At 39.8% G+C, this 26,604-nt stretch overlaps 1 protein-coding gene and 1 pseudogene across 1 annotated transcript in view; one reads left to right on the forward strand and one right to left on the reverse strand.

The window, feature by feature from the left end:
- Positions 1-5,040: 5,040 nt before the first annotated feature.
- Positions 5,041-26,604, reverse strand: part of CCNB3 (cyclin B3) — a 50,504-nt gene continuing 28,940 nt past the window's right edge. Inside the window, exons 8-12 of the mRNA XM_040631572.1 lie at positions 13,901-14,038; positions 10,294-10,449; positions 9,339-9,488; positions 5,543-5,673; positions 5,041-5,320 (exon numbers count right to left, since the gene is read on the reverse strand). Of these exons, the coding sequence (XP_040487506.1) occupies positions 5,248-5,320; positions 5,543-5,673; positions 9,339-9,488; positions 10,294-10,449; positions 13,901-14,038 (648 nt within the window). The 3' untranslated portion in view covers positions 5,041-5,247. The remainder of the gene's footprint in view (positions 5,321-5,542; positions 5,674-9,338; positions 9,489-10,293; positions 10,450-13,900; positions 14,039-26,604) is intronic.
- LOC103666391 lies at positions 17,280-18,044 on the forward strand (annotated as a pseudogene).

Consider the following 26,604-nt stretch of genomic DNA (forward strand, 5'->3'; position numbering starts at 1 on the left):
TTAGGAAAGTCCTATAAAGTAATCCACACAAAAGATAAGATCTCAAACCTGGGCAGCGGTAGTAGACATTATGATGAAAATGTCAATTCAAAAATAGGACATAAAGCTGGCAAGACTTTATGAGGTCACCCTTTTGTAAGGCCATAATCAAAACATGTAAGCAAGAAATTGAAAGTGATCAAGACTGATGGCTCCATTAAAAAAATACTTAGGAATAAATGTAACAATAGAAATATAAGCTTATACTTTGATAACTATAAAAACATTGTTGAAAAGAATTAAAGACCTAAATAAAAGACATACCATGTTGTAATGCAATCCCTAACAGTTGGGTTGTTGTCGTTTTGTTTTGTTTTTCATAATGCAAGTGCCTGACTTAAACACATTGCTAGTCCCCCCCCCATCTATCCTTGGTTGATTTTGATAACTGATCATTTGGGCCAATTGTTTTTTTTCTCTTCCCATACTGTTTTTTTTTTTCTCTTCCCATACTTTAAATTATTGCTTTTAGGTTTTAAATTCACCAATATAGAATGAGCCCACAAAATCCTAGGTTCCCACCCTCAACCTCAATAGAAGCAGAACCCTAGGCCTGTGTAAGGACTCTCCCTTTCCCTCTCCCTCTTCCCCCACCACACTTAGACCTTGCTGTGTACCTCTACATGTGCTGTGTAATTTCCAGAACTTGTAAGTAATAAACCTTGTCTCTTTTAGAGTTTCCTGATGGTTACTGCTAAGGGCCTCTTGCAATCGTAATAAGAACCACAAGGATCAGAGCAGGTCCAGCCACAACAGTGGTTATCGACAGGCTGAGACTAGCATAAAATACATGTTCATAGATAAGAAGATGTAATATGGTTAAGATGGTAATACTCCTTAAACTGGCCTACAAATTCAATCCAATCTCTATGAAAATCCCAGCTTTTCAGAAATTGACAAGCTGATGCGAAAATTCATTTAGAAATGCATAGCCAAGGGGGCGCCTGGGTGGCACAGCGGTTAAGCGTCTGCCTTCGGCTCAGGGCGTGATCCTGGCGTTATGGAATCGAGCCCCACATCAGGCTCCTCCGCTATGAGCCTGCTTCTTCCTCTCCCACTCCCCCTGCTTGTGTTCCCTCTCTCGCTGGCTGTCTCTATCTCTGTCAAATAAATAAATAAAATCTTAAAAAAAAAAGAAATGCATAGCCAAAACAATCTTGAAAAAGAGAAGCAAAGTGGGAGAACTCACAATTTCCTGATTTCAAAACTTACTAGAAAGCTACAATAATCAAGATGGTGTGGTAGCGGCATAAGGATAAACATATAGGTAAACAGAATACAATTGAGAGCCCAGAAATAAGCTCTCACACTTAGTCAACAAGGTGCCAAGATAATTAAATGAAGAAAGCATTAGTCTTTTCCAAAAATGGTGCTAGAGCAACTGGATATCCACATGTAAAAAAATGAAGTTGGACACCTACATCTCACCATATATAAAAATTAATTCAAAATAGATTTAAGACTTAAATGTAAGAGGAAAACTATATAACTTCTAGAAGAAAACATGGGGATAAATCTTCATGACCCTGGACTAGGCAATAACCGGTTTCTTAGATGTGACACAAAAGCAAAAATATTTTTTAAAAAATGGATAAATTTGATTTCGTCAAAATTAAAAACTTTTATGTTTCAAATAGCACTATCAAGATTGTCTTGTGAAAAGACAGTCCACAGAATCAGAGAAAATATTTGCAAATCATATATGATCCAGAATATACGAAGAATTCTTACCACTAATAAAGACACAAATAACCCAAGTAAAGATAGGCAAAGAACTTGAATAGACATCTCTCCAAAGAGGATAAACAAATGGCAAATAAGCACACAAAAAATGCTCAATATCATTGACCATCAACAAAATGCAAAATAAAACCATAATAAGATACCACGTCACACCCACTAGGATGGCTCTAATTAAAAAGATAGATAATAACAAGTGTTAGAAAGAACGTAGAGAAATTGGAACCCTCATATACTGCTCATGGGGATGTAAAATAGTATATAATCCAGCAATTTCACTCCAAAGTATATTCACAAGAGAAATGAAAACATATGTCCACACAAAACCTTGTTCATGAATGCTCATAGCAGAATTACTCATAATAGCCAAAAACTGGGAGGGGGGGACAGATTTCCATCAACTGGTACCTAAACAAAATGTAGTACATTCATAAAATGGAATATCATTCAGCAGTAAAAGGAAATGAAGTACTGACACCTACTACAACATGGATAAACCTTGAAAACATTATGCTAAAAGAAAGAAGCCAGACACAAAAGGCTACACATTGTATGATTTAGTTTATATGAAACATCCAGAATAGGCAAATCTATAGAGACAGAAAAATTAGTGATTGCCAAGGGCTGGGGGGTGGAAGAGTGGGTAGGACTGGTGTTAACTGCTAATGGGTATGGGGTTTCTTTTGGGGGTGATGAAAATGTTACAAAATTAGATTATGGGGTTCTTGGATGGCTCAGTCAGTTAAGCGTCTGCCTTCAGCTCAGGTCATGATCCCAAGGTCCTGGGATCGAGCCCCGTGTCAGGCTCCCTGCTCGGTGAGCCTGCTTTTCCCTCTCCTCCTGCCTGCTGCTCCCCCTGCTTGTGCTCTGTCAAATAAAGAAATAAAATCTTAAAAAAAAACAAAATTAGTTTATGGCTATAGATGTACAACTCTATGAATATACTGAAAACTACTGAATTGTACACTTTTTTTTTCTGTGTCTTTTTTTAATGTTTTTTTATATGTTAGTCACCATACAGTACATCCCTGGTTTTTGATGTAAAGTTCGATGATTCATTAGTTGCGTATAACACCCAGTGCACCATGCAATATCACCAGCCTATCCCATTCCCCCAACCCCCTCCCCTCTGAAGCCCTCAGTTTGTTTCCCAGAGTCCATAATCTCTCATGCTTCATTCCCCCTTCTGATTACCCCCCTTTCTTTATCCCTTTCTTCCCCTACCGATCATCCTAGTTCTTATGTTCCATAGATGAGAGAAATCATATGATAATTGTCTGTCTCTGCTTGACTCATTTCACTTAGCATTATCTCCTCCAGTGCCGTCCATGTTGCAGCAAATGTTGAGAACTCGTTCTTTCTGATAGCTGAGTAATATTCCATTGTATATATGGACCCCATCTTCTTAATCCAGTCATCTGTTGAAGGGCATCTCGGCTCCTTCCACGATTTAGCTATTGTGGACAATGCTGCTATGAACATTGGGGTGCATATGGCCCTTCTCTTCACTACGTCTGTATCTTTGGGGTAAATGCTCAGTAGTGCAATGGCTGGGTCATAGGGTAGCTCAATTTTTAACTTTTTAAGGGACCTCCACACTGTTTTCCAGAGTGGCTGTACCAACTTGCATTCCCTCCTACAATGGGTGAATTGTATGATATGTGGATTGTATCTCAGTAAAACTGTTACAAATACATAAGGTTACAAAGAAAACCAATTATACTGATCTAGAGTCATCAAAATATAAAAACATATTCTTGATAAAGAATTAGATGTGCTTCTTTAATAAAGAACTAAATCACAAGGTCCGGGTCTAATAGTTGTCTTAATTTTCAAGTAGTGATAAGTGTAAAATAAATTTTGAGACGTGCACAATGACAACAAAAATGATTGATGATTCCATGATCATTTCTAAAGAAGAGCAGAGTTGAAAAAAGGTGGGGGGGTGGAATAATCAAATCAGTTCATTTTTTCCCTCTGATGAAGCTCCAGAATTAAAAAGCAAGTATAAGATATTTCCTTTCAGTGAGGCTGGAATTTGCAAGAGGGATTCCAGCCTAGTGTTTTCAGCAGGTTTATGCAAAGTTGGCTACGCAAGCTGAATCGCTGCCGAGCAATTTGGACCTCTGGCTGTACCCTTTAGTCACCCTGCAAAGTAATGGAACGGGGCAGGTGGGAACCCAGTGATGTCTGGTCACCAAGGCAAAGCAAGTTTGGAGGAGAAATGGGAAACTGACACAGAGAGAAAGAAAGCACTAAGACATCTAAGGGCTCAGAGTTCTCTCCCTCCTGTCCCCAACCATAACAGGTGATGTGACCAGACTAGCATGGGGAAACTGGGGCCAGAACTGGGGAGGTATTTTCCCCAAGAGTTCTCCATCGATTGTCCCCTCCACATTTCCACCCTCAGGACTAATGTTCAAAACATTTGACGAGTAGTTACCAATGAGCGCAGACCAATCACAACAGCTGCCAGTCCCAGAACTAGCATAGAATCCTAGAGGTCTCCTGCTGCGACAGACATTACTTACTGCAGTTGCTAGATTGTGGGGAGGTCGTGGAGGTCTCAAAGGCAGGATTGAGGCAGTGGCTCTTCATCAACTGGCACAGAGTAGATTCAGCTCCTCTGGTAACAACTAAGATAGCTGTACCAGTACCCATCACCCCAAAGGTAGGATAGGGAGAGAGAGAGTAGAACCTCCTTAAGGCTTTATGAATGAACCTGGGCAAATGGTTGATGCCTGCATTCATGGGACATCTCACTGATTTCACAGGTGGAAATTTCTCCTCTTGACAGAAGGTCCAAAAGAGATTCTGGCATGCCACTCCAAGCAGCTTTTCAAATTGAGACTCTAGAAAGCTGCTTAACTATGAAAGTAGGGCTATATAGGGGTTAAAATCCTAATTCCCCATCTTTTTGTCACCCAGGAAGAAACAAAGAAAGCAAGCAACCTGAAATAGGGACCAAAGCATATTGGTCCACACTCCCAGCTGCCCCAGATCTGAACACTAAGGCTTGTCTGTCTGGTAGGGCTCTCTTTGAACTGGGCACCAACCCCTCAAGGATCCTCCTTGTGCAGACTCACCCTTCAATATACACCATAAATCAATTCTTCTTCCCATGAAGAGAAAGTCTCCAACTAGAAAAGGAAACTGGATAACTTAGATCCTTGAGGCACAGGGAAAAACTGGGCTATGCATGGGGGTCCTGAGCAATAAAAGGGGACGTGAGCCCTTTTAACAACAAACATTAATTTTTTATTAAATTTCTAATCAAATACTATAATTTCTTTCATAAGAAGTTAAGTATTTACAACACTATCAATTTGAGAAAAGACAAACAAAAGAGTAAAAAACAAAGAAAAATGATCAAAAGACAAATTCAAAGACAGAATAAATAACAGCTTATTTTAATGGCTGCCTGGCCCTGGTGGCCACCGCCAGTGTGCCAGCTCCTCAGCCTCAGACTTAGCCGTAGTTCAAAATCTCCTCTATCTTCAACACATCCAAGGGGGGGATTTTAGTGACTTCAAAGAAGACCCTGCGAAAGGAAGAGGGGTCTGCTCAGCATAAAATAAGCCAAAGCAAACAGGGTCCATGGAATAAGTGGGACATAGGACTCTTGGTTCCCTATATTGGTTTAACCCTAGAGCAGAAAGTTAAGGCGAACAGTACTGAATCTTTCTTTTTCCTTGAGTGAGGCTAGTCTGTGCCTCCCCATGGCTGAGCACCAACCCATCCTCAACTGGAGCTTGGTACTTACTGGTGAGAATACTTGGAATGCACAGTCTTGAGCTTGTTGCAAGGACGCAATGTCAGCAGGGTGTTCAGCTGCTTGACCAGGGGGTGAAGATCAGAGGTCTTGTAGCCACTGTAATACTCCAGGGCAGGAGCCTGGAAGAAGCAACATGAACATTGACTTTTACCACAGGAAGCAGACCCTTCCTCTATCTCTACTATCCCAAGTCCAGACTTTGTATACATGATATAGGCAGAGAAGATAGTCAAACATTTCAAAAACTCATACAGCACAGACACTGACCAATAAGTATAGAGTACTTCCTAGAAGACTAGGTTCTAGCTGCAAACTAATGGTACGGCTATCCAGATGTACCAGTTGGATATTAGCCCTGATTGTAGGTGTTCATGTAAGCTGAAATCCACGAAAGAATCTAAGGAACATGACTGACTTTGTAATTTACTTACTCTCAGGTCAAGAGCCAATGGCCAGGCAAACCTCAAAACAAACTTGAGATCCCAAGTCAACAGAAAACAGGAATTTAAGGCAGTTCCTCTTCTCTGGCTCTAAGAGCTATCATTCCATGCATTTATTTTCTCATTCAATTTTAAGGATGCCTATTATGTGGCAGAAGTGATACAGCAGAGCGTTTAAAAGCAAAGGTTCCAGAGGCAAATGGCTTGGGTTCAAATTTTAGCTCCACCAACAGCATGGACTTGAGCCGGTTATGAATTTCTTGGTGCCCTGGTTTCCCACTATGCCAAATGGGGATCATTACACTAACTGCATCATAGGAGTGAGTTAATACACACAATGCACAACGGAACAGAGCCTAGCATAACGTAAGTTCCCAAACAAGGCTAGCTAGTATTAATATTACCACGGCCTGTGTAGGCTGCTGTGAATACAAAGATGACTAAGGCATTTGTAGTGGGGGAGACAGCCGTGCACACAGAGAATTACAGAATGTGTGGGAAGCTCTATATGGAAGTGAGAATGGGACCCTGGAGAAACAGAGCAGCAAGACCCGTGAACTTTGGCCAGGAGAGTCACAGAAAGCTTTGTAGAGGAGGGCATACCTGCAGTAGGTGTTGAAAGTCAAGTGGGAGCTCCACAGATAAAGAAGAGAAGGTTTATTCTATAAGGCAGTGGTTTTCTAAAAAGTGTCTTAAATTACTTCCCCTGAACTTTTTTTTTCTTTCCAAATATCTTATCTGGAAGCCCAAATATCCACCTGGAATTGGGGGTGAGAGCTAACAAGCCCACCAATTTGGGTCCCTTTACCTTTTACATTGCCCGGGAGATGCTTCTACAGGAATCCCGGGGCTCTACTGACTATTGCTTAGAAACCACTGCCACAGGTAAAGGGCAATCATTGGCATGCTGAGCAGGAGAGTAACACATGGGGTGACACATTATACTGGGTGTGTCAAATAAGATTAATGGCCCCATTGTCACTGCACAAGTTCGAGCCCCAGTGCTTCATCTTGACTATTATGAAAGCCTACTCATTGGTGTTCCCACTTTTATACTATCTCTCATTTAATTCGCCTTCTATACTAAGAAACCAGTGCTGTTTCCAAAACACACAGAGAAATAGGTCGCTCCCCTGCCTCAAAACCTTCCAATGCCTTGATATAAAGTGGGTCTCTCCACTGGGCATCAAAGGTCTCTCAGTCAGACTACACCCTACCATTCTGGTCTCATCTCTCACCACTCCCTATTAATATATCCTCTGCTCTCTCTATAGGAAGTGCCTTATTCTGCCCCAAATACATCACTCTCTTCTCATTGCCTTCACATCTGGTCAGTTATCATTCCCTCTACCTGGAATGTCTTCTCTCACAGGTTCCTACTCATCTTTCAAGACCCAACTCAAAAGTCACCTCCTCTGTGAAGCCTTTCTTATCCATAGAAGCAGTATACATAGCATAGGACTGTGGGGCCATACCACCTGAGTTCAGATCAGGGCTGCCGCTGATACTCACCGGTGCAACTATGCCAAGTGTTAAAACACGGAACTATTTCTATACTGGTTGACAGGCAGTTTGCTGCCCTGAGTCCCTCAGTTGTTCCCTCAGAACCTACCACATTTCCCCAGGATCTAAAGATCAAAGCCTGGCACAGCATGGGGCCTCCAGGGCCACAGTTCCAAAACTATGACCACATCAATTCTGATTATATAGTAGGTATACGATTGGAACGCTACACCTAATCCCCAAAGACTAACTCTGCCTCTCATTAGCAAAACATGGGAGTTTTTTTTTTATCCATAAAGTAGGGATGATAGTACTGATCTTGTGAAGATTAAATGAGTTAATACACACAGTGCTTAGATCACTGTCTAAGCACTAAATAAATGCTAGCCATTTTTTTTCCTTTTCATCATCCTCACTGCCATTTACTGAATGCTTTCTCTATTCCAAGAAATTTTAGTATGACTTGTCCAAGTTCACACAACTGTTTAGAGCAGTCTTTTTCAGTACACAGAGGTTTTGTCAACAGTAGTGGCTGCCGGACTTCTAGGTTGGAGGGGCTTAGGAGTGAGTTTTATTTGTACTGGGGAAGGAGGCTTTAGGGGCCTTCCTCTTCAGAGAAGACCACTATACTATACCTCTGAGCCCACATTATACACACGGACAGTTGCTTTCACAACTCTAGGTCTGTGCTTCTCAAAGTCTCTTCCAATGAGCTCTCTTGGGGGAGCAGGGACCAACCCTGCTGGGGGGACTGCAAGGGGCAGGGGTGGAATGGGGTCAGGTAAGAAGGGGGCCCATTCTACCACCTGCTGCAACCAGAATTATTTCATATTAGTCTGTTTTACAATATTGGGTTTTCAAGTAAGCTTTCTTTGGAATAAAGAGTACTGTGACTAAGAAAAATAAAACAATTAAAAACCAATGCTGTAAAAACCCTTTAAGGAGCCAGGTTCCTAACACGTTGCAATGTCAAAGAATTTATAACTATGGGTAAATGGCAGTTTTATCACTGAGTTTCCCATGACCCTACTTTACACCTTCCTCCTGAATTGACCCTGTGTTTTCTTGCTTTTAATTGAAGTATAGGTGACATACAATACTACATTAGTTTCAGGTGTATAGCATAGTGATTCAACGTTCATATACATTATAATATGCTCACCATAATAAGTGTAATCACCATCTGTCACCATACACGTCATCACAATGTTATTGACTATACTCCCTATGCTGGACTTTACATCCCCTGACTTCTTTATTTTGTAACTGGAAATTTGTACCTTTTAATCCCCTTCACCTATTTCACCCTTTCCTCCACCCTCTCCCCTCACTTGTTTGTTCTCTGTATTTATGAAAATATTGGTTTTTTTTAAAATTTAAGATTTTATTTATTTATCTGAGAGAGAGCACAAGCTGGGGAAGCAGCAGATGGAGAAGCAGGCTCCCCGCTGAGCAAGAAGCTTACTGCAGGGCTCGATCCCAGGACCCTGGGATCACGACCTGAGCTGAAAGCAGATGCTTAACCAACTGAGCCACCCAGGTGCCCCCTGTTTTGTTTTTTTAGATCCCACATATAAGTGAAATAATACAGTATTTGTCTTTTTCTGACTTATTTCACTTAGTATAATATCGACTAGGTCCATCCATGTTGTCACAAATGGTAAGATTTTATTCTTTTTTATAGCTAAGTAACATTCCTCTGTGTGTGTGTGTGTCTGTGTGTGTGTGTGTGTGTGTGTATACACACCACATCTTCTTTATTCATTCATCCACCAATGGACACTTAGGTTGCTGACTCTGTGCTTTTAAATCTCTAACCCGTGCCCCCAGCAAGTGTTTACCCAGTGTCCGAGCTTCTTCATATAGAGGGCCAGGAGGAAGGAGCCGGCAGCTAGCTTGGAAGCCCTCTCCTGGACATAGTCGTATTCCTGCAGAGTCATCTCACAGATGAAGCGAGACAAAGTCAGTGTCTTCATGCTGGCACGGAGACACTAAAGGTAGCAAGAAGACTGGCTCAGCAATCAACTCAGAAAAGCAGCACCTAGCAGAAGACCCGCTGTACCCACTCTCTCCAGTTACCCCACTTCAGGCCTAAACGGCTCTCGGGCCTGAACAATTTACCTCTTTTGCTACCATGACTCACACTAAAGACCCTACCCCCAAAATCACAGAATCTTCCAGGCAGGGATTCTGAAATCGGCCAGTGGGATTTGCTACCTTTAGAGTTTTTAACCAAATTATCAAGTCCTTGTGGGACCCTCCCCCACCTCCCCTTTCTTTGCAGGTTATCCTTTGAAGAGCCAAGGCCCTCCAACTATAATTCTGCACCTGGCTCCACCCTAGAAATATCCCACGCTCCAAAATAATTTCCCTTTCCTTGTTCGAATCTTTTTTAAAAATTATAAACTAAAACACACACATAGAGAAAGTACACACATGTACTTGTAGAATACAATAAATAATTATAAAGTGACCTCCCCTATAACCGATACTCAGATGAAGGAAGAGAACTTTACCAGCTCCCCCCAACTTCCCACATGTCCCTTCCTGATCAAAGACTCTTCTTCCCCTCCCCTATACTGCCTTCACTTGAAAACATAAAGGTACACCATGAAAATCTTCAATTTTGTTCCCCCCCCACTTCATAAAGATGGTCAATCTAGGAGGGTGGATTGAAGAAGACATTCCCCTGCCCCCCACTGCCTTTCCCTTTTCCTACCATTCAAGCAGCCACTCTGGGTATGGAGGAGACCGACCCAGTAGTGGGAGAATGAGGACGTGCCTCCTCCCTCTTACCCTAGCATATCTGCGCAGGAAATGATAGGCGATGGGAATGTTGATGTCAAATTTGAGAGTTTGCAGGATGCTGATTTCCATGGTGAGCATCTCATCTCGCTGATAAATATCATCACAGATGTATAGGAAGTCATCCACACAAGGTGGGCAGGACTCCTATGGGTGGAGAAGAGAGATAGTCATAACCAAGCAAAGAGAGCCCACTCCTCTCTGCTTTGAGATAAAAGGCAGTGGGGGAAAAAAGTGAAAGATAGGACACAATAACATTTCCCAGCATAAACCTTCAGGGTAGCTCTGAGAGTAAACTCCTGGTTGATTTGAGCGGTCCATCTGAAAAACAAAATCAGAGACATAGGAGAGATCTGCCCCAAAACTGCACCGCTGGAGAGAGAATTGGGCCCTGTGGGGTAGATTCTTACACTGTTCAAAGTGGCATAATATGGCACAGGAACCCATAGCAATGATCTCTCTTCTAATGAATGAAAGCCTGGAATGGGAAATCTAAGTCCCGCTCTGGGGGAAGGGAAGAAAGAAGACCACAAAAAGTGGAGCTAGAGATGGAAAATAAGCCAGCACTTTGTTTCCCAGTCTAAGAAATGAACAAGGATGTTTGGGAGGTGGCCCTACTGGGGTAGCAGGCAGTGAGAGACAGGCAGACAGGCACAGAGAGAGCCTAAGCAGAGACTGAGGACTGCAGAGGTGGGGAGGATATGCTTGGGGGGCTAGACCAGGAAGATCCAGACCAGGCCAAGGGTGAGAAGAACCCCTAACCAGGAATCACCTTAACACGTTCTTCCCTCTGCAGGGTGAACCTTAGTTCTGGGGAGAGGACTAGGAAGCAGGAAGATCCCCGAATCTTTTATCCAGCTGCATCTAACTGCCCACCCCAGCGTCCTTCCCACACCTTTCTCTGTCTTTCTATTTTGAGATCTCAGACTAGACCAACCCTTTAGTTTTGCAGACAAGGAAACTGAGGCACAGAAAGAGGAAGCAAATTGCGCCAGTTCACACAACAACCTAGCAGCAACACCAGGGTAAGGAACTCTCCATTCCTTTGCCCTACTCGCCAGTGGTTCCTTCCTTTCTTCTCTTCTCAAACCATCTCCACACCTCCCGTTGCAAAAGTCTTTCTATACTTCTCAATCCTGTGAGGGGAAGACACCCCTTCTCCAAAAACCATAGTGGGGACCCTTCATACTGATAACCAGAACAGGGGTACTCTTGGTTCCCAGATTTGCTAGGAAGTGCCTCTTTGTACTCTGCTCCTCCTTCTGCTGTTGGCCAGGGACCCCTAACTTCTTTTTAACCCTCTTGAGGCCGAGGCATGGAGGACTTAGTACCTTAGTACTTAGTACCTTGTGCTAAGCTACAAGGAAGGCCCTAAGTAGGAGGAGGAAAGAGGAGGGAGGGGGAGAGGGAAGGAGAGCAAGGAATGAACCAGGGAGTGTGTATGTGATCAGGGAAGGAAATGAGCCAAAGAGGGAAGCAGCAAAGGAGGAAGCAAGGAAGACAATGAGAGAAGAGGAAGGGAGAAAGGGAAGGAGGAGGCAAGAGAGGAAGGAAGGGACAGAGGGAGGAAGTGAGTCAGGGAAGGTGTGTAGGAGGGAGAGAGCCAGGGAGAGAGAGAGAGAGGAAAAGAGGATAGAAGGGAGCAAGTGATAGTGGGTGGGAGGAAATGAACACTCCAGAGGAGAGGCAACAATCAAGAGGGGGAGCTTGGAGGCAGCAGACAGTGAGGGGGAACAAGCGAACCAGGGAGCAAGTGAGTAGGGAAGGAAGTGAACCCAAGAGGGAAATAGTGAGGAAAGGAGCAAGGGAGGGAGGGGGAAGAAAGAGAAGAAGCAAGGGAAGAAGGAGATGAGAGAAGGAAGGTGGGAGGCAGCTAGAATTAGAGGGAGTCAGGGTGCCAGGGAGCAAGAGTGGGAGGTAGAGAGGGAAGGAGCATGTGAAGAAGGGAGAGAAGGAACAAACAGAAAAGGGAGGAGGGAGGGGATGGAAGAGGGAAGCAAAAGACTGGGAGGGAGTGCAGCATGAAAGGAATGAGGTGCAGATTGAGGAGAGATGGGACAGAGGGAAGAGAGCAAAGGAAGGGAAAAGAAAGGGAAGAAAGGAGTAAGGGAGGGAAGGAAGGTGGGAGGGAAGAGGATGGAATGGTCCAGAGTGAGGGAGGGTGGTGGGAGGGGGAAGGCGGCAGGAAAGGAGACACAGAAGGAAGGATGGAAGAAGGGTGGGAGGAGGGAAGAGAGGGAACCAGGAAGGTGGGAGGGAAGGAGTGATACAGGGAGGAAACCCAGTTGGTAGTGAATGAGTGTACAAGGCAGGGATGGAAGAATGAAGGGAGGGATGAGGGACGGATTGAGAGAAAGGCTGGAAAAAGGAAGGGAGTTAGGGAGCAAGGGTGGAAGTGAAGCAAGGAGGAAAGTGAAGCAAGAGCTGCAAGAAAGGAAAGCAAGTAAGAAGCAAAAGAGGGACGAGTGGAATGAGGGAGGGAGGTAAGGATCTAGGAAGAGAGTGAGGGAGTACAGGAGGAAGGGAGGCAAGAAGCAAGTGAAGAATAAAGCCAGGGAGGGAGCAAATGAGGGAGCACAAAAACAAACCCACAGTTCTAAAGCTCTTTGAATTCAGTAAAAGTTGCTACCTCTCTGCTTCTAAACCCTAAGGTTTCACACAAGTAGCCTATCTATGGAAAAATCACAGTTGAACAAAATCAGCATCTGAGGAAGAGGAAAGAATCAGAGAAATTAGATGGATGATGGTTATGAAAGAAAGTCCAGCGGTGCACCTGGGTGGCTCAGTCAGTTAAGTGGCTGACTCTTGATTTCAGCTCAGGTCATGATCTCAGGTCCTGGGGTCAAGCCCTGCTCAGCGGGGAGTCTGCTTCGGATTCACCCTCTCCCTCTGCCCCTCCCTCCGGGCTAAGGTGAATGGATAAATCTTAGAAAAGAAAAGAAGAGAAAAGAAGCGAACAGAAAAGCCAGCTACTTACTCTTATAATGCTACTTCAAAAATAACTTTTTCACCCAGACTCGCTACCATCTGTACCAGGCCACCCATGTTCTCTTAAATGTCTCCAGCACCCAGGTGTGGAACTGCTTTCTTATCTATGCAGTTCAAGACTCCACTAGGTGGAGATGAAGTTGGTGGAAGAAAAAAAAGAGTGTGGGGTGGGCAGAGAATTATGGATCAGAAGGAAGATTTACAAAGAACAATGTATTTAACTAGGCACATGCCCACATACACACATCTTCAAAGAAAAAATGAAAGAACCCTGTGGACGCCAGGAAACAAATATACCACCATTGCCACCCAATACCAGCGTCCCTGCTAGGAAAGACTGACAAAAAAAGGTAGGAAATATTATTTGTGTGTGTATGTATGTAATAACACACACACACACACACACACACGTGCACATATATGCAAATGTAAATGCATGTGTGTGTATACATGTAGATGATACATACACACATATACATACATATATACTCATATATGCATACAAATACATATATTATATATATATATATTATATATATAATATATATATATATATGCCTTGGATAGAAACTTGATTAATTTTCTCCAGGCTCTATGAACTCAGGCTCACCTCAAATTTTGCTGCAATCAGAAACGCAGTGGAACCAAGGAGTTGTAGCTTGTCCCTCTTGCATACTACCTCCATAAGGTAGTGATCCACCAGTTTCACTGCCAAGTACAGGGTCTCATGACTCATCTCAAAGGTCATCTGGAGAAATACACAAACAGGAATTTGCCATACTGTTCCACACCAAGGCCACATCCAGTAGATCTAACTACCTGGTCTGTGGCAGTGAGGACAGTGGAACTACCACACCTGGCCAGCCAAGACTCAGCTATGAATGCAGGAACTGCTTCAGCTAGGTGTCTGGCTAGATCTCCTGTGCCTTTGAGGACCCTGATATTATCCATCCCTACACATTTAGAGGGATGACCAGTCATAAGTCAGAGAGAGATGCTCTGCCTTCTCTAGGAGCACCCTGAATGAACACACCCTCTCCCCCTGATCTCCAATACTTAGAGTCTTGATTTCCCCACTTGCTACTACATTATACAGTGAACTCCCCCAAAGAGATCATGTTCCTTTACCTCTAAAATACAGAGACCCGTTTATTAGTTTATTCATTCATTCGTGTCTCTTCCCAATTAGATACGCCATTAGAAGATATGGATTGGGAGAAAGTACCAATAGAACCGTTTGGAAGTGAGCTGAGGGACTGGAGAAGCCAGAATGAGATTAAAGCATTAGCAGCATAATCCTCCTTTCCTTTTTTTCTCTAATCTGTCCTTGGCTTGCCTTCACCAATTCCAAGAAACCACCTCCTATAACTCTAGACCACTGTTAGTTCTGGCCCATATGGTATTTTTGTGCAAATTAGAAAAAAAAAGTGATATCTTTGGGTGAATGCAGCCCTGCAGGCACCATGTTATCAAGTAAATGATACCTTTATATGAATTAGCAAAAGGTCCCCCTGCCTCAAGGCAGAGCAGCTCCACAGCCAAAACGTACAGCTTGACAAACGGTATGAGCTGGATTCCACTGCCCACTTTCGTCTTGCCGAGAAACCTTGTGTGGGCACAATCTGCACTGAACCCAGGGGTCCTACCCGATCCTCAGTGATGCTTCTTCCTCTCAACCCCTTAGGTTCTTAGATTCAAGAACAATAAAATCTACACTAATCCAACACCTCAACCAATGCAGGAATCTTCTCTTTAATGTCTCCACCCAGTGATTGCTCAGTTCCTGCTATAGAACCTCCAAATACAGCCTGATCTCTCTTTGAACGGTCTTAACGGAAAATTCTTCCTTATACTGAGTAGAAATCACCTTCCTGGTAACATTCGCTTACTTCCTTGGTCCTCCTTTTATGTAGGCTACTCTTATTGACTGAAGCCTAGATGTCCAAAAAGTAGGCCAGTAAGAAGCATTGGAAAAATGGATGGTTATCAGAAGATGGCGGAATACATCAGTTCAGCAATAGATGCATTAAATTTCTGAATAACAGAAATACCAAGAAGTTTTTCTTATTGTTCCTGGGATATGGCCTTGGATTTTCTCAGAAATCCATCCTTATCAGTTTCCTATTGCAATGTAATAAGTTACCGCACACTTAGTGGCTTAAAACAACACAAATTCATTATCTCACAGATCTCAAAGTCAAAAATGCAAAACGGGACTCACTGGGCTAAAAAAAAAAATCAAGGTGTTAACAGGGCTGTGTTTCTTTCTAGAGGTTCTAGTAGAAAACCCTTCTAACTTCTACAAGCTGCCCATGTTCCTTGGTTTGTGGTCCCTTCCATCCTCAAGGCTAGCAATGACCAGCAGAGTCTTTCTCACCCTGCCTTACTCTCTGCCTCCCTCTTCCACATTTAAGAACACTTGTGATTACACTGGGTCCACTTGGATAATCCAGAATAATCACTGTAGCTTAAATCTGGTTGATTACTATCTTAATTCCATATTCTATTTTTATTGCCTTTTGCCACGTAAAGTAACATATTCATAGATTCTGGGAATTAGGATGTGAACATTTTATTCTTCCTACCACATTTTCCAAAGGAATGTCATAAGAAAGAGATGGAGAGAGTTCATGCAGATAAAGGGTAAGGACTACCACCTTAAGTATCAAGAAACTGAGGTCAAATAATTACCAAAAAAAGACAGTTAGAATGGCAACTGGCGGTTCCCTGAGAATGTATACCTCTGTGAGTAAATGACAAAGCCAATGCTTACATAGCCTCTTTCCAGTAGCTATCATAGGCACGTGGCCACCCATGTAACATGTTGTTATGAAACGGTTAACATCTAAAGTGTGGGTAATATCTGAATGAACATTTGAAAATTTGGAGTCAATAAATATTTGAATCAGCAGCAGTATCAGTGATAGCAATCCTCCTCCTTTGAACGTAAGACAGTACTCTTCTAACATAATTCTACCACTCGGGACTACATAGAGCAAGTCTATTTGTTCTTGTGACAGCCCTACAGCTACTGAAGACAGTTATCGTGTCTCCTATAAATTTCCATTCTAGACCATAACTTGACTTCCTGTAACGATTCTTCACATGATACAGTCTTCTGTCCCCTCAGCATCAGGCTCCAGATGAGGAGCCTGACTTTGTGCCAGTTAGAGAAAAGCAGCAGTGCTCTAGATAATTCAAGCAGCTACAACAAAGAAGCCCTTCAGCACTGTAGCAAGGGTCTCTCCCTCACAACTGCCCTTGGCGAGCACACCCTTCTAATTCTTCATAAACGATTATGTTCCTTTTCTGGGGAGGGGTAAGAAGGAACAAAAAGGAAATAATAAATAAATGAATAAATAAATAAATAACTATAGAAAATATAAAGATTACTCTTAGTCTCAAAGGAGGAGACAAATTTGACAAAATTTATCTCAAATTCCAAAACTCAAAGACCATCTTCTGCAAAGATGAATAAATGGAGAAAATTACCCATTTATATGAAAAAGAACAAGTAATTTTTCAAGGAGAAATGTTCTGAGAAACCAGAGCAAGTGTCTACTTATGAAACCTTTTCACTTCAAAGAACTGAAATAAACTTAAAAAGTATACTCTCAACAAGATCTGAGAGGACACTGAATCTGTGAAAACAGAACACTCTGGGATCCAGAATGACTGGTTTCTGATGAAAAAGCAATTACTTAATTAAAAAATGTAACAGAGGAAGTGAATAGTACATTCAGTTATGACAAAAATCAAATCAATGATTTCAAAGGCTGCTTCAAGAAATTCTCCCAGAACTGAGAGGTAACAGAGAGTTGAAGATAATGGATGAAAACCTGAGACACAAGAACAGACTCTGGAGATACGCACGCGCGCGCGTGCACACACACACACACACACACACACTCAGGATGAGATAAGAGGCCAAAGAGAAATAATAAATGATAAAAATTTCTCTGAGCCAGTCTCTCCTCTAGCCATCCAAGATGCCAAAAGGAAAGAAAGCTAAGGGAAAGATGGTGGCCCCCACCCCTGCTGTTGTGAAGGAACAGGAAGCCAAGAAGGTGGTCAATCCCCCATTTCAGGGAAGGTCCAAGAATTCTGGCATTGGACAGGACATCCAGCCCAAAAGGGACCTCTCCCACTTTGTCAAATGGCCCCTCTACATCAGGCTGCAGAGGCAAAGGGCTATTCACTATAAATGTCTAAAAGTGCCTCCTGTGATTAACCAGTTCACCCAGGCCTTGGACCACCAAAGAGCTACTTAACTGCTTAAGCTAGCCCACAAATACAAACCAGAGACCAAGCAAGAGAAGAAGCAGAGATTGTTGGCCCAGGCTGAGAAGAAAGCTGCTGGCAAAATGGATGTCCCCACTAAGAAGCTGCCTGTCCTTCAGGCAGGGGTTAACACCGTCACCACCTTGGTGGAAAACAGGAAGGCTCAGCTGGTAATGATTGCACATAATGTGGATCCCACTGAGCTGGTTGTCTTCCTGCCTGCCCTGTGTCAGAAGACAGGGGTTCCCTACTGCATTATCAAGGGGAAGGCCAGGCTGAGGTGTCTGGTCCACAAGAAGACCTGCACCGCTGTCGCCTTCGCACAGGCTAACTCAGAAGACAAAGAAGCTCTGGCTAAGCCAATTACAATGACGAGTATAATGAGAGGCAACATCCTGGGTCTAAAGTTGGTGGTTCGCACTGCCAAGTTAGAAAAGGCAAAGGCTTAAGAACTGGCCACCAAACTGGGCTAAATGTATGCTGTTGAATTTTCTGAACATAAAAGTAATAAAAAGTTACCTTTCAAAAAAATTTTCTGAGCCAAAGAAAGATTGAATCTTCAGACTGAAAGGACTTACAATATACTGGACAAAATTAAGGAAAACATATCTACATCTGGAAATGTAAAAAATAATTATTTGTAGGAAAGGTAATGTATTAAACAATAATTATGGCTAAAAGTCTCAGTTATCTTGACTAAAAGTAGAAGCAGGAATAAACTAAAAGTGTGCAAATTATCTCACCGTACTTGAGAGGCAATTAATAGACCAGGTTCACTAGAGAGGCTGATTAAATAATGGGCTACATCCATCTAATAGAATATTATGCAACACTTTAAAAGAATAAGGTAGATCTATTATTATATGGAAAGAATACTAAGACATTCTTAAAAAGCAAGATACAGAGCAATGTGTACATGGCTCATTCATATAACAAAAATATCATAAAACCTACACTCATTAAAAAGCTGCATTTTTATGTGCATATATGCCTATATGTGTGTACATTCATGCATTACTCATAAAATTTAAGATTTTTAAAGAAAGGGTAGTCAAAACTTAATAAAAGTGATAACATACACACAAAAGGATCTGGAAGGTTACACACTAAATTATTTATAGTTGTTACCTCTGAGAAATAAAAAGAAAATGGCTGATTTTATTCATATACATATACACAAATATATATGAATACATACACACATATTATAAATATATATTAATTTTGTAGTTAAAAAATTGTATGGGGCAGAGGGTTTAAGGTGAGATGGAGGAGGTGAAGAAATGCCAGGAGAAATTAACTAAACAATGATTGTGGATGGTTACCACCTTGCTCTTACCTGTGATAAGCAGAAAAATAAATCAGCATATAAATTATATAATAATTAAGTCAAAATTAATTGATATAATGATCTTTGTATTCTATAGAGAATACTTACTTTCTACAAACATCAGTGAATCATTTATAAAAACCCATTATATCTGAAGCCATGAAGAAAATCTCATTAACTTAAGAAAAACAAAAATTATCATTCAGGTCACATTCTCAACACACAGTACAATAAATCTAGAAATTGGCAATAAAAGGATAAACCAAGCAAACTAAAGAAAAGAAAGGCATTTGAAAAAAAATGGTAAGTACTATTCTCAAAGAAAAAACAAAACCTAGGTCAATGAGGAAATAAAAATTGCAATCACAGATTACTGAGGAAAAAAAACAAGATAGCTACAACTCTCTTTCAAAATTAATGGGATGTAATCAGAACTGTTATGTAGAAGAAAATGTATATTTTTATTTTTTTTTTTAAAGATTTTATTTATTTATTCGACAGAGATAGAGACAGCCAGCGAGAGAGGGAACACAAGCAGGGGGAGTGGGAGAGGAAGAAGCAGGCTCATAGCAGAAGAGCCTGATGTGGGGCTTGATCCCATAACGCCAGGATCACGCCCTGAGCCGAAGGCAGACGCTCAACCATTGTGCCACCCAGGCGCCCCAGAAAATGTATATTTTTAAAGCTTTTATTATGAAGTCAAATAATTAAAATAGACTAAGCACGCATTTTAAGAAGCTAGGGAAAAGAACAAAATAAGTTAATAAACTAAGAGTAAAATAACAAATATGAAAGCAGATGTCAATAATTTTTTTTAAGATTTCATTTATTTATTCGAGAGAAAGAGTGTACAAGCAGAGGGAGCAGGAGAGTGAGAAGCAGGCTCCCCGCTGAGCAGGGAGCCAGATGTGGGGCTCGATCCCAGGACCCTGGGATCGTGACCTGAGAGAGGCAAAGGCAGACGCCTAACAACTAAGGCACTCAGGCGCCCCAAATTTTTTTAAATGGAAAAGTTATACATATATATCCATGAGCTCGTTCTTTGACCAGAAAACTGAATGAAACTTTTCAAGGAACACTGAAGACAGTACGCACATGTATACAAACACATGAAAGCAAGCTAACATATCACACACATTTTAAATGAAAAAAGAAATAATTACAAAGAAGTATAAAAGAATACCATGTACAGTCTATGACAATAACTGTGAAAAACCTACAAAATGGATGATTTTTAAAGAAGATAAAAAGCACAAAAATGACTCCAGAAGAATAATAAATCCTTAGTAGGCCAATAATCATCAATGCTATTAGAGTCATCAAAGAATGACACACATAAATGGTACCATGCATCAATAAATTCATAGGCCAGTTCACCAAGGAAAATAATTCCTGTGTTAAACTTAGTACTATAGGAAAATTTTTCTAATTATGTTAGGCTACAACAGTCCTAGTACCACAACTTAATAAAGACAGCACCAAAAACTTACAAAGGAATCTTATTTGTGAATACAGAAGCAAAATTTCTAAATAAAGTATAAGCAATCAAATTCAAGAGGAAATTAAATAAACCGTGACTAAGTTCAGCAAAGTAGATGAATACAAAATAAGCACAGAAAAAATATTGTTTTCTCAATATATGAATAAATTCAAAAATTAAAGAAAAAAGGATAACATTAAAAAAAATCCTCAATACCCAAGAAAAACCTTTCAAGTCAGTGAGACCAATATGAAGGGAATCTTTTAAAACTCAAAATTATAAAAGAAGACCTGGTAACTAAACAGATATAACTGGCTTGGAAAGTTTGATATTGTGAAATCTGTGAATTCTCCTGGAATTAATCCCAACAGGCTATTTTTGAAAAGTTGACAAAACTATTCTACAGCTCACCTACAAGAATTAATGTGCCATGAATATTTTGTGTAAAATAAGTAAAGAGGCAATAAATGTGTTACAAACCATAATAATAAAAACAGCATACTACTGATATTAAAATAGACAAACGTACTAAAGAAGAGAATTGGAAAGACCATAAACAAACCCAAGTATATGTGATTATAGATTAAGAGGGACAAACTCCCAGTTATAAAACAAGTAAGTCACACAGATGAGAAGTACAGCACAGGGAATACAGTCAATAATATTGTCATAACGCTGTATGGCAATAGATGGTAACTCCACTTACTATGGTGAGCATGGAGTAATGTACGGAGTTGTTGAATCACTATGTTGTACATCTGAAACTAATATAACATCGTACGTCAACTTTACTTCGCTAATAAAAAAAATATGCCATGTTAAACCAGTGAATAATGAAAACCAATAAATGGTATTAGAATAACTGGATAATCATTGGGGGAAGGTATAAAAGTGCTGACACCAAAATCAAAATAAATTCCAGAAAAAGACTTAAATGTGAACATGAAACTATAAATGTTCTAGAAAAAATTCAGAGACATTTTTATACAATTATGACTGGATAAGACTTTTCTAAGCAAGAAACAAATCTTAAAACCATAAAGAAAAAAACTGACGGACCTAACTACTTAAAATGCCAATGCTACTGTACATCACCTTAAAAAAACACATTAAAATTTTTCATTTATCAGATGGCAAAAAATATAACACTATTTTGGTAAGGTTATGAGAAAATCACTTTTCTTTAGTATAAGTACAATGTACTATTTCAGAAGGACAGTGCCTGTATGTAAAAAACTTCTAAATGTGCATTGCTTTGATCTAAAACTTCTATTCCTAGTAATTTAATACAGAAAAACAAAAGTACAATTATGAACAATGGAAGCATATGTATGTTCACTATAGGATTATTTCTAAGAGCAAAATTTAGAAATAACCTAAATGTCCATTAATAGGGGGTTGGATAAATAATGACAGTTGAAGAACAGAACACTATGTAGTCAACATAAATGATACAGAAATATGTCAATTTAACTGGAAAGACGTCACAATTACATGAACATTGTTACATGAGAAAAAAAACAAGTCACAAAAAACTATAAAGAGGATATAACTAATCTTCAATGTGTATGTTCCTAGCAGATTTTCAAAATACACAATGACAAAACTGAAAAAATACACAAATTCACAATTATAATTGAAAATTTCAGTACTCTTCTCAGCAACAGAATTAGTACACAGAAAAACAGCAAGGATAATGAAGAAATTAATAACATTAACCAACTGGATCCAACTGACATTTATAGAACACTTTCTCAAGTGCATCTGAAACATTCACCAAGACAGACCCTTTAAAATTTTAAAGAATTAAAATAATGAATAGTGTTTTCTTTGACCACAATGGAATTAAACTAGAAATTGATAAAAGAAAAATAATAGCAATACTCAAACACTTGGATATCAAACGACAAACTTCTAAATAGTCCAAGGATCAGAGAGAATGTCTCCCAAAATTTGTGGCATGCAGCTAAAGCAGTGCTTAGGGAGAAATTTATAGCATTAAATGCTTTTGTTAAAAAAGAAGAAGGGTCTTAAATCAATAACCTAAGCTTCTACCTTAAGAAACTAGAAAAAGAAGAGCAGATTAAACCCAAAGCAAAAGGAAACTGTAAAAAATTGGAGCAGCTACCAATAAAATTGAAAACAGAAAAACAGTAAGAAAATGAATGAAATGAAAACCTGATTCTTTGAGAAGATCAATAAAATTGATAAACTTCTAGCAAGATTGATAAACAAAAAGATGACACAAATTACCAAATATCAGGGATGAAAGAGTGAATAATAAGGGAATGTGGACCAATTTCTTGAAAACCACAAACCACAAACCAAAAGTCACCTGAAATGAAATAGGTAGCTTGAATAATCTTATACCATTAAAGAAATTATATACAACTAATGAATCATTGTATGCTACAACAAAAACTTATGATGTACTATATACTGGTTAACTGAACATAAGGAAAATAATTAATTTTAAAAAAAGAAATAATATTCTTAAAATCCTTCAGGAAAAAGAAAAAAAATTGAGGCCCAAATAACTTCACTTGTGAATTCTAGAGAACATTTAAAGAATAAATAACATTAATTCTACACATCTCTTCCAGAAAATAGAAGAGGGGGATACTCTCAAATTATTTTATGAAGTCAGCATCATTCTCATACCAAAACCAAAGACAGTACCAAAAAAATACTACAATGTCCATCATAAACACAGATGAAAAATCCTCAACAAAATACTAGCAAATAAAATCCAGCAACATATAAAAAGAATAACACACTGGGACCAAGTGGAGTTTACCCCAGGAATGAGGCTGCTTCAGTATTTGAAAATCAATCAATATAATCTACTTTTAATAATAATAATAATCTATCTTTAATAATCTAAAACAAAACTATATCAACAGATGCAGGGACAAAAGCATTTGACAAAATTCAACATCCATTCATGATAAACATACATCGGCAAAGCAGGAATGGAAAGTAAATTTCTCAACCTGATCAAGGTGTCTACAAAAACTCTACAGTTAAGGTCATACTAATGGTGAAAGACTAACTGCTTTCTTCCTAAGATCAAAGCAAGGTTGTCCACTCTCGCTGTTGCTATTCAACATCATAATAGATGTCCTATGCAGTGCAATGAAACACAAAAATGAAATTAAAAGCACGCATATTGGAAAGAAAGAAATAACACTGTCCCCACTTGCAAATGACGTAATTGTCTATGTAGCAAATCTCAAGAAATCTATAAAAACAACAAAAGAACTCCTAAGAATAAGTAAGTTTTAATAAGGTCATAGAATCCAAGGGCAATACACAAATATCAGTATTTCATACTAGTAGTATATAAATGGAAAACTACATTTTTAAAAATATCATTTATAGTACATCTGAAAACTATGATGTACTATATGCTGGATAATTGAATTTAAATTAAAAAAATATCATTTGGTGTGCCTGGTGGCTCAGCCAGTTGAGTGGCTGCCTTTGGCTCAGGTCATGATCAGTCCTGAGATCAAGCCCCACATCGGGCCCCCTTCTCGGCAGGGAGCCTGCTTCTCCCTCTCGCTCCCCCTGCTTGTGCTCAATCTCTCTCTCTGTCAAATAAATAAAATCTTTAAAAATATATCATTTACAGTAGCTCCAAGAAAAGAAAATATTTTGGTATAAATCTAACAAAACATGTACAGAATCTATATGATAAAAAGACAGAAATCAAAGAAAACTGAAATAAATGAAAGACATACCACATTAATTGGTATGGAAGATTCAACACAGAAAAGATGTTAATTCTTTTCAAATTCACCTATAGATGTGTGTTGATGGTCCCCAAGACCACCCTAAGGTACAGTGATTCCTAGTCACAGGACTCAGCATATAGTCAAACTCACGGCTATGATTTATTATAACAAAAGACAGAAAGCAAAAATCAAGAAAATGAGAACATGGGCAAAACCTGCCAAAACCAGAAACAAGCTTTCAAGAGTCTTATCCCAATAGAGTCAGTCGCTCAGGATGCACTTAATTCCTCCAGGAATGAGATGTGACAATATATGTAAAGTGCTATCAACCAGGGAAACTCATTAATTACTCAGTGCCTATGATTTTATTGGGAGCTGATCATGTAAACACTCTCTGCCTAGCATGTACCAAAATTTCAGACTCACAAAAGAAAATCAGGTGTTCAGAATAAACTACATCGTTCATACAAAGAGTTTAGGCACAGTTATCATTAAGGGAGGGTTTTATAGTAGTGTAGGGAACTGTTTACCAGTCAGCTTCTCAGATGCCCAGACAAGGGCCAACTTTGCAAAGAAGACTTTCTAAGGATAGCAGTATTTGGACTGTTAACTCTTTTCTGCACAAGATGTAACACAATTCCAATCAAACTCTCAGCAGGATTTTTTTGTAGATATAAACGAACTGATTCTAAAATTTATATAGAAAAGCAAAGGAACTAGAATAACTAAAACAATTCTGAAAAAAAAAAGAATAGAGTTGGAAGGATCACACCACCTAGTTTTAAGACTTACTATAAAACTACAGGAATAAAGACAGTGTGATATTGGCAAAGTGACAGACAGAGATCAATAAAAGAGAATAAAGTATAGAAATAAGTATAGAAATAGATCCACACAAATAAGGTCAACAGATTTTTGGCAAAGGTGCAAAAGCAATTTAATGGAAAAAAGTATATTTTCCCACAAATGGTGTTAGAACAATTGGACATCCATATGCAAAAAAAAAATGAACTTTGACCTCAAAAACCTCATACCACACAAAAATTAACTCAAAATGGATTACAGATTTAATGTTAAAACTATAAAACTTTTAGATAAGAGAAAATATTCATGACCTAGGTTTAGGCAGAGAATTCTTAAAAAGCACAATCCATAACACAAAACACTGAAAAACTAAACTATCAAAATTTGAAAAAAAAAAAAACGTCAGACTTGTCTACACAGACCTGGAATGAGAGAAAGGGTTGGGGGAGCATATTTAAAGCTCTTTCAGAGAAAAACATGCAGCCAAGGACCCTTTATCCAGCAAGGCTGTCATTCAGAATTGATGGAGAAATAAAGACATTTCAGAATCGCCAGTCATTAACCAATTTCGTAACCACGAAACCAGCCCTACAGGAGATATTACGGGGGGTTCTATAAAAGTAAAAAGGCCCCAAGAGTGATACAGAACAGAAAGTCACAGCCAATACAAACAAAGACTTTACGGGCAACATGGCATCATTAAAATCATCTCTCTCAGTACTCAGTCTTAATGTGAATGGTTTGAACCTTCCCATAAACGCCACAGGGTTGCAGACTGGATAAAAAGAAATGACCCATCCATTTGCTGTCTACAAGAGACTCATTTCGAACCCAAAGATGCATTCAGACTGAGAGTAAGGGGATGGAGTACCATCTTTCACGCAAATGGACCTCAAAAGAAAGCTGGGGCAGCAATTCTCATATCAGAGAAACTGGATTTTAAACTACAGACTATAGTTAGAGATGCAGAAGGGGACTATATTATTCTTAAAGGAAGTAGTCAACAAGTGGATAGGACAATTATAAATATATATGCCCCAACAGGGGAGCAGCAAGATACACAAGCCAAATCTTAACCAGAATAAAGAGACATATAGATAAAAATACATTAATAGTAGGGGACCTCAGCACTCCACTATCAGAAATAGACAGAACACCCTGGCAAAAACTAAGCAAAGAATCAAAGGCTTTGAATGCCATACTCGACAAGTTGGACCTCATAGATATATAGAGAACACTACACCCCAGAACCAAAGAATACTCATTCTATTCTAATGCCCATGGAACATTCTCAAGAATAGACCATGTTCTGGGACACAAAACAGGTCTCAACTGATACCAAAAGACTGAAATTATCCCCTGCATGTTCTCAGACCACAACGCTCTGAAATTGGAACTCGACCACAAGGAAAAATTTGGAAGAAACTCAAACACTTGGAGACTAAGAACCATCCTGCTCAGGAATGACTCAATAAACCAGGAAATCAAAAATCAAATTAAACAATTTATGGAGACCAATGAGAATGAAAATACAACAGTCCAAAACCTATGGGATACTGCAAAGGCAGTCCTAAGGGGGAAATACATAGCCATCCAAGCCTCACTCAAAAGAATAGAAAAATCTAAAATGCAGTTTTTATATTCTCACCTCAAGAAGCTGGAACAGCATCAGAGGGACAGGC

The sequence above is a fragment of the Ursus maritimus genome (genome assembly GCF_017311325.1).
Source record: "Ursus maritimus isolate PB19 chromosome X unlocalized genomic scaffold, ASM1731132v1 scaffold_X1, whole genome shotgun sequence".
NCBI lineage: Eukaryota > Metazoa > Chordata > Mammalia > Carnivora > Ursidae > Ursus > Ursus maritimus.